Source organism: Mytilinidion resinicola (genome assembly GCF_010093595.1).
Source record: "Mytilinidion resinicola strain CBS 304.34 unplaced genomic scaffold BDZ99scaffold_4, whole genome shotgun sequence".
Lineage (NCBI taxonomy): Eukaryota > Fungi > Ascomycota > Dothideomycetes > Mytilinidiales > Mytilinidiaceae > Mytilinidion > Mytilinidion resinicola.
Window position 1 is genome coordinate 901,008 of NW_022985440.1, and position 18,979 is coordinate 919,986.

At 52.9% G+C, this 18,979-nt stretch overlaps 7 protein-coding genes and 1 non-coding gene across 8 annotated transcripts; 4 read left to right on the forward strand and 4 right to left on the reverse strand.

Moving 5' to 3' along the window:
• Positions 1-846: 846 nt before the first annotated feature.
• On the forward strand, positions 847-2,677 carry BDZ99DRAFT_486036 (cytochrome P450; the record flags this gene model as incomplete). Its single annotated transcript, XM_033722751.1, has 4 exons — positions 847-1,308; positions 1,418-2,026; positions 2,217-2,383; positions 2,452-2,677. The coding sequence occupies 4 exons, from the start codon at positions 847-849 to the stop codon at positions 2,675-2,677; spliced, it is 1,464 nt and encodes a 487-aa protein (XP_033580941.1).
• A 2,148-nt stretch (positions 2,678-4,825) lies between these two features.
• BDZ99DRAFT_436642 (signal peptidase complex catalytic subunit sec11) lies at positions 4,826-5,577 on the forward strand (the record flags this gene model as incomplete). Its single annotated transcript, XM_033717543.1, has 2 exons — positions 4,826-5,149; positions 5,349-5,577. Exons 1-2 carry the CDS (start codon positions 4,857-4,859, stop codon positions 5,575-5,577), a joined length of 522 nt encoding a protein of 173 aa, XP_033580942.1. The 5' UTR covers positions 4,826-4,856.
• A 387-nt stretch (positions 5,578-5,964) lies between these two features.
• BDZ99DRAFT_t25 lies at positions 5,965-6,077 on the reverse strand. Its single transcript has one exon. It is a non-coding gene; the product is annotated as a tRNA-Gly (tRNA).
• Positions 6,078-6,846: 769 nt separating this feature from the next.
• Positions 6,847-7,299, reverse strand: BDZ99DRAFT_380909 (uncharacterized protein; the record flags this gene model as incomplete). Its single annotated transcript, XM_033715213.1, has 3 exons — positions 6,847-7,022; positions 7,075-7,170; positions 7,230-7,299. The coding sequence occupies 3 exons, from the start codon at positions 7,297-7,299 to the stop codon at positions 6,847-6,849; spliced, it is 342 nt and encodes a 113-aa protein (XP_033580943.1).
• An 849-nt stretch (positions 7,300-8,148) lies between these two features.
• Positions 8,149-9,240, forward strand: BDZ99DRAFT_229752 (uncharacterized protein). Its single transcript, XM_033713497.1, has one exon. The coding sequence runs from the start codon at positions 8,250-8,252 to the stop codon at positions 8,766-8,768; it is 519 nt and encodes a 172-aa protein (XP_033580944.1). The 5' UTR covers positions 8,149-8,249; the 3' UTR covers positions 8,769-9,240.
• Positions 9,150-12,818, reverse strand: BDZ99DRAFT_506802 (seven-hairpin glycosidase). The gene is made up of 4 exons (XM_033724196.1): positions 11,546-12,818; positions 10,901-11,492; positions 9,930-10,840; positions 9,150-9,873 (listed from the first exon to the last, which is right to left on the reverse strand). Exons 1-4 carry the CDS (start codon positions 12,601-12,603, stop codon positions 9,579-9,581), a joined length of 2,856 nt encoding a protein of 951 aa, XP_033580945.1. The 5' UTR covers positions 12,604-12,818; the 3' UTR covers positions 9,150-9,578.
• Positions 12,819-13,164: 346 nt separating this feature from the next.
• Positions 13,165-15,597, reverse strand: BDZ99DRAFT_410226 (T-complex protein 1 zeta subunit). Its single transcript, XM_033716574.1, has 11 exons — positions 15,480-15,597; positions 15,373-15,426; positions 15,281-15,321; positions 15,211-15,232; positions 15,119-15,160; positions 15,052-15,072; positions 14,828-15,001; positions 14,086-14,781; positions 13,736-14,039; positions 13,495-13,685; positions 13,165-13,434 (listed from the first exon to the last, which is right to left on the reverse strand). Exons 1-11 carry the CDS (start codon positions 15,519-15,521, stop codon positions 13,399-13,401), a joined length of 1,623 nt encoding a protein of 540 aa, XP_033580946.1. The 5' UTR covers positions 15,522-15,597; the 3' UTR covers positions 13,165-13,398.
• A 142-nt stretch (positions 15,598-15,739) lies between these two features.
• BDZ99DRAFT_495560 (Nop-domain-containing protein) lies at positions 15,740-17,885 on the forward strand. Its single transcript, XM_033723377.1, has 6 exons — positions 15,740-15,854; positions 15,905-15,990; positions 16,040-16,357; positions 16,410-16,484; positions 16,532-17,095; positions 17,148-17,885. The coding sequence occupies exons 1-6, from the start codon at positions 15,813-15,815 to the stop codon at positions 17,638-17,640; spliced, it is 1,578 nt and encodes a 525-aa protein (XP_033580947.1). The 5' UTR covers positions 15,740-15,812; the 3' UTR covers positions 17,641-17,885.
• Positions 17,886-18,979: the final 1,094 nt, after the last annotated feature.

Below are 18,979 nucleotides of genomic sequence, written 5' to 3' on the forward strand. Positions count from 1 at the left end.
GCCCGTGAGAAGACCCACTTTTTTGGAAGCTTAGACTAAAGTAGATTAGCGCATGGTTCTCCGCATCTTCTCCTCTTCTGCCCAAATTCCTCCCCGCCACTCTCCTCTTATTCCAATATCATTCCAGGATGCCGATTCCCAGACGCCGAATTCCAATGCCGAAATGCTGCTCGGCTCGGGTTATTACTCTTTCAGTCCCCATTGGTATGGATAGGGTCACAGCTCCCAACTCAGCATTGTATCTCCGCATCTAACCCTATCAAACTAACAAAGCTCTCATAGTAGATCCACTAGGCTCTCTATTGGAAGGAAGGTTTACTTACAAGGGAAATCTTTATCGTGGCGGTACTAGCAGCACCGCAGGCTGTTCGGGTTCAACACGAGGCTAGATTTATTTCGTCCCGCATGCAACGAAGAATGATTGTAAAAGTGCAGTAAAAGGAACTTAGCCAATCAAACAGGCTCGATTTCATTACTCAGAAAGATTACTTCTTCGCCTTCTACTACTCATTCACGTATTACTGTACTTGCATCTGATTGGATGCGCCTGTGAATACCCCACAGCTTCAATTCCATGCGCGTGCACAAACCCCACATTTCGATCACACATCCAGTTTGTTGGAAAGGGTATATGACTTCCAGGAAGATGTTGTCAGCCAGGTGTTTGCAAAGGCTTTCAATATGGCAGTTTCTGATCTTGTAATCCAGGCGTGGAATTCGCGCCCATCCACTTTTGCGGGTTATGTGTTGACTGCGACCATTTTGGTAAGTTCTCTAGGTTTCTCATAAGCCGGTTATAGATCCTAACCGCGTCCTGGATAGTTTGCGAGTTATTGCGGCGGATACATGATATACAATCTCTATCTCCACCCCCTACGAGCCTATCCTGGACCATTTTGGGCGCGGGCTTGTCGATTCTGGTATATCAATGCTGTTGTGCGCGGCATACTCCCATTCAGCGTCTATCACGCACACCAAAAATATGGTCCGGTCGTTCGAGTGGGCCCTGATGAGCTGGCCTATGGTGACCCAGACTCATGGAAGGAAATCTACGGCCACCGGGCCGATAAAGGACAGATACCTAAAGACCCCAACTTTTATCTGAATACTGCAGCGGGCGACCTGAGCATTATTGCCGCTCCCTCGAAGCGCCATGGCGAGCTTCGACGACTAATGTCACATGGATTTTCTGAGAAAGCATTGAGGGATCAAGAGCCGGCTATACAGCACTATGTTGATTTGATGATTCGCCGTCTCCGAGACTTGAGCGTTAAGAACGAGCCTATCGATGTCGTTAACTGGTACAACGTGAGTACGCTTAGTTTCTACCGTCGTCTCATCATAACCCGATTTGAGAACTTTCTTGCCACCACCCCCATAAAACCTCAAAATACTCCCCTAACGCACTACAATTCAGTTTTTCACGTTTGACATTGTCGGGGACCTCGCGTTTGGCGAATCCTTCGACTGTCTCGAGACATCTAACTACCACCCATGGATACACATCGCATTTGAGATTATTATAGCCGGAACGATGTTCCGCGTCACAGATTACTACCCATGGTTGAAAAAGATCCTGGTCAAATTCGTGCCGGAATCTCTCAAGAAAGGAGTCAAAACCCACATTGCTTTAGTGAAGTCAAAATCTCTAAATAGATTGCACATGAAGACGGACCGGATCGACTTCATGTCTCGGATGGCAGATCCAAAGAACGGCGTTTCTGAGAAAGAGTTCATCGCGAGCTCAGACACCGTTATTCTCGGGGGAAGCGAAACTACGGCGACGTTATTATCGGGAGTGACTTATTTCCTAATGACGAACCCCGACGCTCTAGCGAAGTTGACACATGAGATCCGAACCAAGTTCACCTCGGAGGAAGAGATAGACGCCGCAAGTGTCAATTCGCTCGAATACATGCTGGCGTGCCTCAACGAGGCGTTCCGTCTCTACCCTCCCGTACCTGGTGCGCTCCCGAGAAGAACGATTGTGCCTGAAACACTGGCAGGGCAGTACGTTCCACCTCAAGTAAGTACATCACTAATATATCTTCTTCGTACTCCATCATCCTACAATCGAAGTTTTTGCAATGTCTTGCCATCGTTGAAGGTGCTTCAGCACCCTACCATAAATCTGGATGAGGTGAAAAAGACGGCGTGCCCAAACCTGTGTTCCAGTACTATAACGATGTTTTTGAATCAAATACTGACGCAGCCAGACCACCGTCGCCATCTATCAATGGGCCATCAACCGCCTGGACGCAAATTTCTCGCAACCAACAGAATACATCCCTGAGCGATGGCTCGGTGACGCGCGCTTCGTGAACGACAGCCGCTCTGCCGTCCAGCCTTTCAGCGTCGGGCCACGCAACTGCATTGGCCGGAAGTAAGCTCCGCCATCCCTTTCTCTATTTACATTCGCATTCCAATCAAACCAGCTGACTCTGTTTACAGCCTGGCGTACACCGAAATGCGTCTCGTGATCGCCCGTCTGCTATTTAATTTCGACCTCGAAGCCACTCCTATGATCGAAGGCTGGACGAACCAAAAGATCTGGTTCTTGTGGGACAAGAAACCGCTCTGGATAAAGCTGCACGCGAGAGACGTGAAGCTGAGACCGGAGGTGGAGGCTTTGGCGAGTGTAGAGGCGTCGCAGAAGGCTAGTGCGAAGGTGTATTGAAGTATAGAGCGTTGTTGAGAGTGAGCATTGATGGAAATGCCCTAATACAGGAGCATTATTTGGGGTTGTATAGATGGCGGTAACGTCGATTCTTGCTGTTCAATCACATGATTGTTGTGACGATTTGGAGGGCTTGAACGTCGGATGCTTTAAAGAGTGCTACTTCAAACTGTTCGTCAGGGACGTCGGCCCTAGGGGACAATTGCCTATATTCCCTTCAAGAGTCACTCTTGGCGTGATGAAAAAGCTACACTGCTTTGGCACTGCATGAAGTCCTCTAACAGCCTCTCGGAAATTCAAAGGAGACCGTTTTGAGCAACCGAGAAACAAACTGGGCTACCTTATACGGTGTGCTTGACCACTACATAATGTCCTCCAACGCAGTTTTGGAGACATCAGAATAGAATATGAAGTTCAGACCGGCGCGATTTAGGGGGGCTTTTACCAGTGACACCTGGATTCTGAACATTCTTTCTAATGTAAAGTACCTAGGGCTGGAAATCTGGCTTCCGCCAAAGATATGCGAAAAGTAGCTAAGAATCGAGGCGGATCTTGAACGCGTCATCTAGAAGCTATAAATCGGATATATGCTTAGAGATAGCTCAAATTGTTCCGGGGTCCTTCGATAGAATATTTGTATCATCAGCAGTCTCGTCCAGCGACCTGATTCCGAGGCTCTGGAATCAGTTACTTAAATCTTAAAAAGCGACCAGGCCAGGTTCACGCAGCGTCTCCTACGCGTATAGTAATTTTCGATCCACGCGGTTCGATATGTGAAAAGCAATAACGAAAGTACCTAGACACTCGACGGAGGCACCTCAGTAGCTTCTCCTTACCCTCTTGACGGCATCCCAACTCCCAACTCCTAACTCTTTGCTTTAGCCACAAAAAGGAACCACGCAATGTAGTCACAACGTGCCACGCCGCGTACCCCTCCACGTCTAACAAAAATAATTTCACACGGTTTGATAGGTGAAAACTTGCAACAAAACGGCCGAAAGGCTTAACGGAAGCCCCTCAGCACCTTCTCTACATCCTCCTGAAGATAGCCTGATCCCTAACTCCTTGCTTCGGCGACATAAAGGGACCACGCAATATAGACACAGCGTAACACGCCGCGTACCCACCGCGTCTAACAAAAATAATCTTACGCGGTTAGATCCGTAAGATCTTGCAAAAAAAAAGGTCCCAAGGCTTGACAGAAGTACCTCAGCACCATCTTTGCATCTTCTTGACGGCAGCCTGATTTACAAGCCCTTTGCTATTGCCCTGAAAAGTAACTACAGAATGCAGACGCCGCGAACCCTCCGCGTCTACCAAAAATCGTTTCACACGGTTAGATCCGTAAGAACTTGCAATAAAATGACCCAAAGGCTTGACGGAAGCGCCTCAGCTTCTTTTCTCAATCCTCTTGACGGCAGCCTAATTCACAGGGCCTTTTGTATACCCCTGAAAAGAGACGACAAAATGTAGACGCCGCGTCCCCTCTGCGTCTAACTAATTTTGTGTCGTGCGGTTCGATTCGTAAGTACTTGTACATAAAGGAGCTAGAGTGCCTACAGAGCTGTCCCAGGACTAGATTACGCAAAGGGGACGCAGCGTGGCACTCTGCGTCTAACAAAATATGTTCCGTGCGGTTTGATTCGTGAGTATTTGCAACTAAAGTAGACAAAGCGTCTAGAGAACAATTTGTGAAATGGAGCACGGAGTATAGACGCAGTGTGGTGCTCTATGTACACATCGCGTCTATGGAATTTCAATTCTCGCGGTTGGATTCGTGAAGATTAGCAACAAAAGGAGGCAAATCGTCCACAGAGGACCTCTGGGCGTGGGAAAAGTCTTTAAGGGCGTCAAAAGCTACACGTTTTCATCTATTCTGAACGACATTGTAACAACAGGTCCAGCAGCAGAACAGAGGTCTAACCATCGCAGGTAGATGAACAGGTTAGAAATGTGGAAGGGAGCTTTGAGGCTGCCCATCCAGCCCCCCCCGAAGCTCCGCCGCCTCCACGTGACCGCGAATCCCGCGCTTTCTCCTCCACCTGTCCTAATCCAGCAACAACCTCAAACCTCCCAACTCTCAATTCTCCAGCGCGCGCCCCTCTCCCACCTCTCCGACCCCATACCTCTATATACCCCTCCCCGGCTCCCACCAACCCAACGAATCCCCACCGCAGCCATGCTCTCCATGCTCTCCTTCTCCCCGCGCCAACTCGCCGCCCAATGCCTCAACTTCGGCCTCGTCCTGTCAACCGCCTTCATGCTCTGGAAAGGCCTCGGCATCGCCGCCAACTCGCCGTCCCCGATCGTCGTCGTGCTGTCGGGCAGCATGGAACCGGCCTTCGCGCGCGGCGATTTGCTATTCCTCTGGAACCGGGGGCTGGACACGCAGATTGGGGAGGTGGTGGTGTATAACGTCAAGGGCAAGGACATACCGATTGTGCATCGCGTGGTGCGGCGGTTTGGGGGCGGGTGAGTCAACCAATGTTTTCTGTTTTAGTTTGGGGGGGTTGGAGGGAAGGGGGGGGGGGGTTTTTCTGGACAGCCAGGCGCATCATCACCCCCAGGCTCTCTTTCAAAGACGGCTGGGAAACGAGGGATTGAATTGCATGTTTTTTTATCCGGCTGGAATTGAACTGACTGAAGCTAACGACTGTGTTGTGGTGAGTAGGGCTACCCCCCTCCGCCTCCTCACCAAAGGCGACAACAACGCCGCCGACGACACGGAGCTGTACGCGCGCGGGCAGGACTTCCTGGACCGCGAGGAGGATGTGATTGGGAGTGTGGTGGGCTTCGTGCCGTTTGTGGGCTATGTGACGATTCTGCTGAGCGAGAACCCGTGGCTGAAGAAGGTGATGATCGGGTTGATGGGGGTCATGATTGCGTTGCAGCGGGAATGATGAGAGGTTTAGAATGCGGGAAAGGGGGCAAGAAGAGGGATGATGGAGGAGTTGCATGCATTGGACGGCGTTTTGGCGTCTCTGGATCTCGGATATCCTGGGAGTCTGTGGGTTTTGATGCGATGGGGATATGGGTGGCTTTGGCGTATCCATCCAACTACCAAAAAGGAAAGCAGCGTAGTAGCTATGTTAGCATCATAAAACTCACGAGCCACAGATTCACAAGTTCACAAGTTTACAAGTACTCCTCACTTGAAAGATATTCATCTCTTTCCAGTTCCAGTTAGCTTCATCTTCCCTCCTTCTATTCCATTTACGCATCCTCCTGTCTTGCCTGCTGTGAAATGAGGAAGCGAATGATCAAGAAACTCAAAAAATGAATCACACTGCGGAAGGAGGGATTCGAACCCCCGACCCCTGCCTTGCTCAAAGAAACACGCAAGTGAATTGCATGCAAAGCAATGGGAAGACAGTACCCTAAACCACTGGGCTACTCCCGCTTCTCGTGTAATTCAGGTAGCCAGCGACGTTAATGTGTTCATAGAGGTGTAGTGCTCAGGGAAAGTAAGGCGAAGGAAGATGTTTGTGGTAGCGTCGAGAAGATTCTACGGTGAGCGGTGAATAGAATGTGCGTGGGACATCGGCATCACGCAGGAAGGCAGCGGGTTCCAGCATCAAGCAGCCCGGCAAACAGGCACAGGCGGAGAGATGAGCAAGGGTGGGAGGGAATACGAAAGTATGGCAGACGGCATGAATCTTTTCTACTTATGGTCAATGGCATTGTTTAAAAAGGCGTTGAGGTGGGCAGAGGTATGTGAGTACGATTCTAATGGTATCAGGCATCGATATCCAGCAGATAGTCACAAGCATCAAGAGCAGCAAAAGCGTGGGGATACGATCTTCATGGCAGAAAATCAGCTAGTATACAGAGGAATCAAGATGCCCAAGAAAAGCATCCATAGAGTAAGCCCGTCATAGACTCGTGTGACGTTGAGGTCGTTCGTGAGCCGCAACAAGGTAGACCCTCTAGTCCAGAATGGTCGACGTGCCGCTGAGACAAAGACTCACGAAGGACGGCTGACGCTGCTTCGTACTCCTCACTTGGAAGAAAATAAAGCATAAGAAACCCGAATTCCCAGCCCGTCCCAAACCCCGAGAGCAAGTCCACTAGAGCAATAATGAGAAACCGGAGAGAGCAAGTTGAGATATAGGAGAAGCGTCCTGAGAGATTGGGTTCTACTCAGACACCTCTTCTTCATCATCAGCGCCCTAGAGTAGGTTAGTATGTGGATGGGTAGTTTGGGAGAAGAGAGTACGTACGGCAGCATAGGCGGCCTTCTCATCTTCGTAACGCTTCTTGTCGGTAGCAGCCTTGGCCTCGTAGGGGGCGCGGTTCTTCTCGCTCAGGGCCTTCCACTTCTCGCCCAACATCTTGCCGACCTCACCTTGAGACATGATCAGCAGAGGTTAGTGTAGGTGGCTTGAGCTATGACGTACCGAACTTGATTCCGGGGTTGTCCTCACGGACCTTGTCGCGCTGCTCGTTGGCGAAGAACATGTAGGCAGACAGACCGCGCTTGGGTGCGTTGGGGTCTTTTTTGGCTTTACGTGAGCATCAGAATGGGCCCTCTGATGATGGGGAGGAGACTTACCCTTCTTCTTCTTTCCGCCCTCGGCCTTGGTGGCCTTGGCCTTGCGGGTGACGGTCTTCTCCTTTGGCATTGTGCTGGGCGGGTGTCAGTGAGATGCGGTGGTGACGAGGTGTTGGGAGTGAGAGAGGGGAGTGGGTGGAGCGGGTATATACGTGGGCAGAGGAAGGGAGCGAGCAGTCGCGCGAAGATTGTGGAAGGCCAATCGCGGACAGAGAGCGACGGCGACGCCAAAAGAAAGAAATGGAAGTCGCGCGACGCAGACGGTGAAGTTGATGTGGCAGGTGGAGTGTGCAGTGCGGTGGTGGTGGTGGAGACCCAAGATCGCGATTTGCCAAATCGGGCCTCACGGTCGCAAAACAACAACAGAGGAAGCAATGAACGGGCAGAAACGCGACCGTCGCCGGAGAAGCACCGACTTACCTGGATTGCGGGTCGCGAGCAGAAACTCGAGTGGTTTTGATATGCGACTGTTTAGGTGGTCAGTACGGATGCTCGATACGGGCGCGCGACGACGACGACGATGCGACGAAGCGGCGTGATTGATTTGAAATGGCGACGACAGCAGAGAGACAGGCAGAAGACGCGCGCAGCTGCGGGAAAAACGCGTGCATCGCGGCGTGGTGGGCGACTGCGCGCTCAGTGGAGGTGGTGTCGGGGCGTGGGAAGCGTCAAGCGAAGCTCACCTGTTTGTTTTGCGGTTTGGCAGAGGGGATTTGTATGAGAGAGTTGGGTGAGGGAGGAGGCGATGGGGACTGCGCAGGTTATGCGGCAGCCGGCGGGCGCGTCACGTGCCCCTAACAAAGCCCGCCGGCCGTGCATTTCCAGCGCCCAGTGAGTCTCCCACTCCCTGTGTCGCTTGCAGCCGCCCAGCCCAGACGGCCACTGTTATGCCGCAGGCCGTCTACTATTCGAAGCCGGACCACTGAAGCTGAGAGAGGCTGCTTGACGGCCGCGGTGAGCTCGAGCGCGGCTCCATTCTCCCGTCGTTGCTGCACAGCTCCGACGCAGCCACGGGCCGGTATGAGAGGCCTCGAGGACCAGCAGCAGGGCAGGCAGCGGCTCCCTAGCAACGGTGCTGATACACGCACGCATTCCTGGTTCCATGCGGCCCGTGTATATTGCACGTCCGCTGCTCGCCTTGCCCATTCGTCACTGCGCCAAATTGGTGAGCCGTTATCTCGCTCCTCCGCTCACGCCTGGCTGGCTGATGGCCGCCGCACCTGGCCACCGCAACCAGCCGGCGACAGAAGAGACACCACCGGGCCTCACTGCATGTGCCGGCCTCATGTCTGCCCACCCATCCGCTGCAGCCTCACCCGTTGCAACAGGGCCCCACCACCCAAGAGCTGCCGGGCCTGCGCAGCCTGCCCGCACCGAGCGCAGAGAGGGGAGGGGAGGGGGCTTCGAGTCGAGGCCATCGGAGTTGCATCCTTTCACCGGCTGCCCGCCCTTACCAAGCAGTGGCACAGTGACAGACGCCCTCTTCGAAGCAATCTCCGGCTTCCACCACTGTATTATGAGCGCAGTCGTGGTTGTTGATCGAGTGTCGTGCCATGAATAAGGGGAGGGCCGAGAAAGTCACGTGACGCCTAGTCCGCCCAGCTGAAGCCCGATGATGGCATTGTGTGACGTAGCAGGCCAATGCTCAAAGACGTCAATGAAGGTCACAAACAATTGGGCGCCTCGTGCATCTTGACCGGTTGCCGCCGCTGGAACCTTAAAAAGGGTACGACGTGTGGCAGGCCTTTCCTCCTGGGCGGGAGCTACCCTTGTATTACGGAGGTTCTATGCTCTGGCCATGGGTTTAAATGCCGCTGCAAGCACCGTGTTCCAGCCAACGAATATTACAGGCTGTGTAGAACTCTAATCGCAAAAGGGCATCATGGTAATATAGCAGAGTTGTTACCCGACTTGCCTTTCGCTACATAACTCGCGTCGAGCCGGGCTAGGGAGCTCTTATATATATTGATTTCAGCTCTACAAAGCAACCTCACTTACACGTAAGCATTGGTTGCATACATGAACATTAAGCGTGACATGATGAAGAAATGCTCCTGAAGAGATAGACACGATCCCTTACTATCCTGAACCAAACACCCTAATCCAACGGCTTCATTAAACTTGTCGTCGTCAACATTTCGGCTCCGGGATTCAGGCAGACACGGACCAGTCCCGGGCAGGTTGCACTTAAAGGAGCGCCGACCCAGAACCACTCTCGACAGGAATATGAATATGCATAGGATTTAGGCGCGACTAACAATGTACAGCCCCTTCTCCACCCCTTCCATATACCTGGGTAAGTAATCACAGCCCACACCAAGAACGCCACCCGTGCCCCCCACCTTATCTTCATGCCCCCCGCTTAAAAGGATGCGCCTCGGTATTAAGCACCCAGTCATCCAGACTCACCGCACTCTCCTCCGCAAACAGCAAATAAAAGTACTTGAGTGTCTCGGCGAGCCAGAAGCTCTCCATCTCGTCCGTCAGCTGCGGCGCCGTCTTGGTGACGTCGTCGATGGCCGAGTTGCCGTACTCGGTCGTTGTGTGCTCGGCGATGGCTTGGTACATGTTCCAGCCGACCTCGCGCCAGTGGGCGTCGCCCGTGATGCGGTAGAGGTAGAAGACGGATTCGATGGCTTCGGGGCTGTGGAATGCGTTAGCGAGATTCGATGGTAGATGAAGAGAATGGGGGTGGCTCACCGAAGTATGTACTTCTTGCTCTGGATGTTCGTGATGCCCTCTGGTAGCCTCTCTTCCTGGATGCGGTTCTTGACGAACTCCTCGTGGCTCTGCGGGGGGCGGGGAGAGTAGAGGATTGGGAACGCGGGGAGTGTGGGTGTTGCTTTGTCCGATGAATTTGATGGGCTCATTTCCTCGTTGTCGTTCGCCTTCGCTGATGGGTTCTTCAACAACGGCTCTTCCTCTGACTTCTTTTCCGTCTTCGATGGCTTCTCATCCGTTGGGTCCAACTGTCTCTTCTCGAGGCCAGCACCCTTTGGCGACTCTGTGGCCTCCGCCCCCACCTCTGCAACCTCGCTCTCTACCTCCTTCTTCACAACTCCAGTGGCTTGTGCTTCGGGCGCGCCCGTTGCCGCTGCCATCGCCGCCTCATAGCTTGCCGATGCCTCCGCGAGCTGTTTGGTGTACCTGCCCATCTGATCCTTGTAGCTCTTTATCCTGTTGTCAGCATACGGATCGATCTGCTCCCACCACTTCGTCTCATTCCACTCGCAGCTCTTCTGGCTCTCGCATCCTACGACATAAAAGCTTTCGGGCATGATGCCGGTCGTAGTAGCATTGTAGCTCCACACACATCCCTCGGTCAATTTCTTCGCGATCTCCAGGTCTTCGTCGCGGTTGAATATTTTGGCACCGAGAGCAAACATGCCGCCGGCAAAGCACGTGAGATGCGCATTTTCGTACTCCAGATCGCCGATTCCGCCGGACTTCGTGTAGGAGGAGAGCATTGGGACATTGAGAGAGCCGGAGAAGAGAACGTCGGCACCGTTGGGTAGCATCGGACGGAAAAGGAGATGTTCTTTTACGACATCAACGGACTTTTCGTACATCGTCCGGTATGAGTCGACCCGACCGCCCAGGAGAAGCCATTCCTAAAGACAGTTAGATGACTGTTACAATTGTTCAGCGCCGTGATAGTCGTAAGTTCTTACCTTTGGTAGATATTCATAAGTGGAATCAGACATGCCACCTAGCGTGTAAGACTCAGTCCCAAACTCGTCGGTCGTTACCATGCCTTGTTCTTCGCACTCAGGGACAGCGGGAATAGTAGGCTGAACCTTTTGAGCGGCCTCTACTGCCGTCCTGGGAACTATACCGTCCACAAATGTAGCGTCTGGCGCTTCGAGCTGCCTCTTTTCTTTCTCCGGCAGTTTTTTTTCCGTCTTTTTGTTGCCGACAGGAATGAACTCAACTGGCTTCGGCAATTCCAGTGGGACCAGCTCATTCTCATCGAAGTCATCCTCAAGCGAAGGCGTAGCATCCGATACCTCCTTTTCTTCGGGCTCAACCGAATTAGCATTGGTCGGTCGCTTGCAGCCAGAAGCGTCAATATACTTCGGCCACATGCCCGGCAGCCTCGTCTCTTTCTGATACACCTCGAGAGCATTTGTGATCCGGGCTATAGCGTCATAGTATCTCGGCTCGCCAGTCAACTGGGCGAGTCTGGTGAATTCTACGGAGAGAGAACCAATCTCCGCTAAGATGACTCTGCTGCTCGCGCGATGAGGCTGCGTGGCGAATGTACTAGACCTGCAAATTAGTGCTGTTTGATTGACACGATGAGCTGCTGAACTTACGGTCTCCAATAGTAATAGGTGATTGGCATCCTGTTGGGGGTATCAAAAGCACCCATCAGCACCTCTCCAAGCTGGGCAGCCTTCTCTAGCAGAACCGGGTATTTCTGGTCACTAATATCGTATGCGGCAAGCAGACCACCCAAATAGCGGATTGTGGTCTCGAACATCGGGATATCGCCACGGGGACTCGTGGTGAAGTCAATTGTCTTGACAGCCTCGACGGCCTCCTCAAACTCAGGCTTCAGTCCCATCATCCACAGCGTATCCAGCGTATCCACCAATGTTGCACCCCAGCCCCCAAAGGGGTTCCTGAAGCCACCAGAAACAGGTGATAATTCATCCTTCATCCACGCATTATCCTTGTATCCGGCCCATGAGTGTAAGAAGGCTCCCTTGATAGTCTTAAGCTTACTCAGCCTATCCGTCTTTGCCTCCTCGGTCTCTTCCTTGAAGTCGAATTGAATCTTGGGTATTGGTTTCGGCGAGCCGCTCGGCAGCTGGATAGTCGATCCAGAGGGAACCGGGAAATGCTCGGGGAGGGGTTCCCAGTATATGGCTGGCGCATCGGAGGGTACGGGCGGGACTTCGTGTCTCCCTTCGCCGTGCTCGTGGAGGACTTCGCTATTCCCCGGTTTGAACTGTTTCTTGTCATCTTCCAAATGTCCCATGCCAACAGGCGAAATGGATGTTGATGGAGCTGCTTCAGGAGACACTGCCTGTTCCTTTGCCGACTTTGGAGCTCCCGGAGGCGCTTTCTGGACGGGATGGCTGACGCTCGCAATTGGCGGCGGGGTTTCGAGCGGGAGGGTCACTGAAGTCTCAATGCCTGAGACCTCGACTTGTAGCTTCTTCGTTTCCTTGACAACCTCATGTGGCCTCGGCATCCACGATATTGGCGGGACAGTCCCCTCGGAATCCTCCTCCAGCGGTGCTGACTTCTCGCCGGTTGGGAGCAGGGTCGGTTGCCGCCATGATCCTGTGCTGCCGAATTTGTATAGGGCGAAGATGGTAACGACAGCAAGAGCAACAAAGACGCGATATCTTCGGTAGCGAAACATGGTGGACGTGCGGCAGGATTTATTAACAACGGATACCTGTCGCGCGGGATATAGGATGGAAGGCCGGGGCGCGGGAAGACACGAGGGGCGCCTACTCTCTCATAATTCCGCCGGGGAGGGAAAAGGACGGATAGGAAGCGAATGTGGAGAGTCGCTGGTGGAGGTTTGTAGAGAGGAGGACAGGACAGGTAGTCCGGTACGGAGGAGCGACTCCTGGAACCGCATGGCTTCAGTTTACGGGTCGGCGCTGCGACTTATCCATGGCAAGCGGCTTGGCCAGGCCCAGCAGCCCCTGGAACTACTGTGGCGCGTGAGGGCGTCTCCTACCTATCGCAACCAGCCTCGACGTGCACAAAGCGGACGACCTGCCTTGACGAGAATAGCAGCACTGCGGCCTCATCAATTATTCTATAACATCATAGCATCACGAAAAAGACCCCAGAGACAGAGCACCGCCATCACTCAAGCCCGCCCGGTTCGCTTATGCTTAAATCTGGGGCATCGGTCGGCTAAATTTGTACATGTTTCTGGGCACGTCGTTGGCTCGTGACGGCAGGGGTGGCGCGTTCATGTTGGCATTGACAGTCTATTTCGGCAAGCTTTTAATATACACTGTCTACTTGCAGACGGCCCATATTGCACCCACGACCAGCACCAATCAATGTCCGGCCGCTGGCTCTACTATAAGTACCGAGTTGCGCATACAGTGCGCGCAGACGCTCCCGCCTCGCAAGCGGCTGGTTCTCGACCAGATCCTGGCGCATGCTGTGCTCCCGACTATCCTGTCCGCTCCCACTACTGGTTGTCACCAGCCGGGTCTGGCTGTCGTCCCTACAGTCGCACGCCGTCAGTCTCATGTAACAGGTACCCCTAGGAGTTTCATGCGCTTACCATTTGCCGTGCCTTCAGCATCTCGTCACACAAGAGCAAGTTGGATGCAATGCCAGTGCTGGACGCAATGCAGTTGCGCAGCACTCGGAACGAGTCGTAGACGCCCTCTTGTGTGGGGTCCATGGCCTCGCCGGTTGCGAGATTGAGGCCGACGATATTTCCGTCGGCATACTCGTCCTGCAGTTCCGCCACTATATTGCATGTCAGTATGCCTCGTGCTTTTTCGGCTGAGGGTACTCACGCGAATCTTGTATGTCGTGACCAGAGTTTGCTGCGAGTGTCTTGGGAATCACCAACAAAGCATCTGCGAACGCTGTGACACCCCATTTGGCCTTTCCTTTAAGCGTCTTGCGGAAGCTGTCGCTAGAGAGATGTGCAGCGCACGCAATCTGAAACGCCCCACCGCCTGGAACGACGCTCCCGTCCACGATCATGTTGTACACGCTTCTTAGACCGTCTCGGACCGCGTCCTTGATTTGCGTAATAGTATGCGCATTCGGACCTTTGATGAGCAGAGTGACGGATTTCGGCTCCTTGACATCTTCCTGCTTTTTGTTAGTCAAGTTTAACTATCCAGATCGCGAAGCTTACAATGAAAGTGTACTTCTCCTCGCCAAGCTGGTGCTCGTACACTAATCCAGCCCATCCGAGCACATCGGGTGTTAGATCTTCCACGCTGTTTTGTGACGTTCCGCCGCAAATCAACTGTAGACGTTCCATGTTCCTCCGTTTGGCACGCCTTAGAGCGAAGATGCCGTTCTTCACCAGAACATCCAAGCTCAACGGATCGATACCCTTCTGGTTTATTATGACGAAGCCTTTCTTGGGGTCGTTGCCGCAAACTTCCTTCTTCAACTCGACGATCTTCCGCAGCTTCTCGTCGACAAATCTCCTCTCACTCTCCACTAGCTTCTCACGCTGGTCTGCACTAGAGTAGAAGAACCCGGAGTTGATCTCCGACTTTTCGTATTCTAAGCTCACGTTGAGGGTTAGGATGAAGGCGTTCTCAACACGCTTTGGCATGTCCGGATGTCTCGCGCCGTGGTCCAATGCCAGACCTCTGATCAGCTGGGTATCTGCAGCTGTTCGGTGCTGCATAGTCATGATCTCAATCATATGCAGATCTGGCTTGGCGGGGGGGTTGTATATCGTAAGAACAGCATCGACAATATCTGGGGTGAGCTGCTCAGCAAGCGTGCTGTTCAACTTCGTGGAAAGCGAGGTCCGGGCGACAGATAGGAGGAGTTCACGGTCGACTTCCTTGTTCAGCTTGAAGCCGTCGAGGAACTTTCAAAGTTAGCACAATTCTATTGTGAAAAGCGAACAAGCCAACCTTTAGTGCCTCCGTCTTTGCAATCTCGTAACCATCTGTGATTACCCTGGGGTGTAGGCCTTCTGATATGTATCGATCTGCCTGCTTCAACAGCTCGCCGACCAGCAATACCACAGAGGTCGTTCCATCCCCAGTGATATCATCTTGTGCGGTAGCAGCTCGTGCAATCATGACCTTTGGAGGTCAGTATATAAACATCGGGGTATTGTATGCGGGCTTCGTACGGCTGTGGGGTTTTGTATTTGCTACAATCGTTAGCAACATGCATCTAATGTATTGATGGTTACCTACCATTTCTCGTAACAAGACGCTTCCATCTTTCGTGAGTTTGATCTTTGGCACGGTTAATCAACTAGGTCGAGCAAGTTAACAAGCAAACGTACTGAGCCTGCGCCATCAACCAGCCTGCAGTGTGTCAGTAATGTAAATATTGTATTGGGTGTGAATACTCACATCTTCAGCGTTCCACGAGGTCCCAGATTTGATGCCAACACCTGGAAATGTCAGCAAGGCCCGTATTACTGTTCCTCCAGTGCTCAACGCACCTTCTGTAGACCCTCTCCGGCCGATATATTCACTTGAAGAGCTTCCCCACGTCTCTGCGAGCTTGTTAGCTACGTCTCTCAACGGCTGTAGAGGCAGCATTTCGTACCCTCGACTCCGCCTTGGGATTCAGGAGTTGCGCTGCAGACATATTGAAGGCCTTCTATCGGGGTATACAACGAAGTGAAGTCTTGCGGAGTGGCAGGTGGGAGAATGAGGGGGAGAAGGTGGGCTGTTTGGCTGCCTCCAAATGTCGCGTCGACCTTAATTTTCGCGACCACCGGCTGCACTTCGGCAGGGATCTTTCAGCGCCAAGACGAACTTTTTTCCACTTCTTCAAAGCTCCCACATTTCCCTCCGACCCGTCACCATCCCGCATCGCCGTCCCGAATACCGCCAATAACGCCGCTATTCGCCAGAAGTAGCATCCGGGACTAACAGCATGGCAGACTACCTACTTCTCGAGTCCCCTGTGGGCTACAGCGTGCGTGCTCTGCTCCAAAACGAAGCTCTCTGCGACTAACTCAACTGCAGATTTTTGCCGTGAAAATGCAGGCAGATGCGATCGGCAGCCGGCTCAAGGAAGTGCAGGAGAGTGCACAGGACCTTGCGAAGTTCGGGTACGGACTACTTCTGCAAATATTCTCGAGCGTTTCTAATACCGTGCAGAAAAATGGTCGAGCTTGTCAGTTTTGCGCCTTTCCACGGAGCCCAAGAAGCGCTGCAGGATGCGAACGATATCAGCGAGGGAATCATGAGCGACTTTTTGCGCTCGGTCATTGAGGCAAACTTGCCAAAGACGAAGAAGAAGAAGACTGTGCTGGGAGTCTGCGAGCGCAACTTGGCTGGGTCGATCAAGGCTGGATTCCCATATATCGAGTGCGAAACTAGCGAGACGAGCGAGGTGGTTGCGGACCTTCTCCGCGGATTGCGCACGCATCAGTCAAAGCTGCTCAAGGGCCTGCAATCCGGGGATGTTGAGAGAGCGTGCGTTACACCCATATTCTAGCTCCACGGCTTACGAACTAACTGGTTACAGGCAACTTGGTCTTGGACATGCGTATTCCCGCGGAAAGGTGAAGTTCTCGATCCAGAAGAACGACAACCACATCATGTACGGACCATTTTCAGCGAGTCTTAGCTCCTACTAATGCTTTCTAGACAAGCAATTGCCACACTCGACAACCTCGACAAGGCCGTCAACCTGTTCTCAATGCGCGCACGCGAGATGTACAGTTGGCATTTCCCCGAACTCAACAAGCACGTCTCGGATAACCAGACCTTCGCCGCCTGTGTCGTCTTCATCGGCAACAAGAGCTCTCTGGGTGACGACAGCCTTCATGATCTTGCGGCTATTGTCAACGACGACGAGAGCGTTGCTCAAGGCATCATCGACGCTGCTCGTGTCAGCATGGGACGTGATCTCTCCGAAACCGACATGGCCAATATTCTCCAATTTGCTGAGCGATGCGTTGCGCTCGCTGCGTATCGCAAGTCTCTGACCCACTATCTGAGCTCCAAGATGAACGTCGTCGCACCCAATCTCGCTGCCCTCATCGGCGACACTGTTGGCGCGCGTTTGATCTCCAAGGCCGGCAGCTTGACCAACCTCAGCAAATACCCTGCCAGCACTCTCCAGATCCTCGGCGCTGAGAAGGCTCTTTTCCGTGCGTTGAAGACGAAGGGCAACACCCCTAAATACGGTCTCATCTATCACTCCGCATTGTATGTTTACCTGCTTATATTCCTAATGAACTCGTAACTAACTCTCCTCCAGCATCGGCCGAGCGGGCACCAAGAACAAGGGCCGAATCTCCCGTTTCCTCGCTAACAAATGTTCCATCGCCTCCCGTATCGACAACTTCAGTGACGAGCCGACTTCCAAGTTCGGCGAAGCTCTCCGCAAGCAGGTCGAAGAGCGCATCGATTTCTACGCCACAGGAACCGCGCCAACGAAGAACGAGACCGCTATGCGCGCTGCTATGGATGCCGTCCTCGGCGACATCCAGATTGCTGACCCGACAGCCGGCGGAGCTGAGGACGTCGAGATGGCGGATGGTGTCACGAGCCAAGCGGTTGAACAGAAGCTCCGGAAGAAGGAAAAGAAGGATAAGAAGTCCAAGAAGAAGGCAGAGCCGGAGACGACAACCTCCGAGACGCTTGCAGCCGAGTCTCCAGAGAAGACTAAGAAGAAGGAAAAGAAGCGGAAGCACGCTGAAGAGGAGGATGGCGCGAGCAAGAAGACGAAAAAGTCTAAAAGCAAGGCGTAGGGTCGGTTTTCCGCACGTTTCTCTGTTCTCGTCTCTCTTTCGTCATCCCGGGAACACGGTGTTTCTGTCTAAAAGGTCTCATGGCGGAGCATTCGGCGTTGTAGGATGGCTTCTTCAGGCTCTGTGTACTGGGGGCAACCTTCCAAGGTCTTCTGTGTGGTTCGTGCATGTGGAGGCATGCTTCTCGATGAGTTAGGTTATGTAGCTGTATGAAAAACAGCTTTGAAATTCATCTGTGTGGGTCTAGGCGATGTGACTGCTTGTGACTGCTTGAAGTCGTCATTAACGTACAGAAAATCTGAACGAGATCGGAGTTTAGCCTTCCGAGCAACCGGTAAACTCGCCAGGCCGCCTCAGATAGTGCTAGATAGAGGTTCGCAGACTCATGTCGAGACACTGTAGTGACTGACTATAGACGGTGCCATCGTAATAGGACGAATGTCTGTGTGCTTCTCCGAAATCTGACACTTGCAAATTTGGGTGAATTGATCATCACTGGTAAATGATCCGTCAAAATGTTAGACCCGATTAGTCCACACCAACAGAGAGGAGCTGCAAAGTGAGAATCTCCAGGCTGAAACTTTGAAGAAGAATTAGCAAGTCCTGGCGCACCCCCTGGTAGCGTGGGGCAAAGATCGCCCCTGCATGCTGGCGCAAAATCCAAGATCCGAGACGGCGAAGCGAGGCTGTGCAGCTGTGATTGGCCGATCTAATCACGCTTATTTTCCACCTCCATGGCGTGCATGGCTCTTTTGACATACAGCGAGTCCTTTTAGTAGTTTCTACGTATATCACGACTTGATGAAATAATCTCTGCCATGCTTCGGCGCAGACGGGTGCTGCTGTGTGAATGTCAATCATGCGCCACAGGGGATTGGACGCTAGCCCCTGTCGCGCTTGTGGCTTTGGCAACCTTCATGAATCCGAGGAACGACCTCGAGGTTCGAGATCATGGTATACCATAGTACGAGAGACCTCGGTTGCCAGTTACAGGCAAATTGGTGAGCGTAGCTGAGTGCGGGTAGCCCCCAGATGTCAGTGATGCAAGATGCCCGGTGTAGCTTGAGGAATGCTCTGCACCCGGGCAGTGAATGCTACGACGAACAAAGCAAGAGGTGCCTCAAAGCTCGGGAGAAGGAAAGTATGTGGCAGGAGAAGGCAGCTATACAGCGCAGAGACTATGATATTCCAACAAGATAGGCATACCCCCAGGCTGAAGCGGTTTCAGGCGAACTCGCCCCAAGGCAAGCCCCTGGTGACCATCAGCCCGAATTCGATGGAACGCACGGGTCGGCCTGGCGGGGAATCGCCGCGATTTGAGTGGAGTGGGATCTGAGAG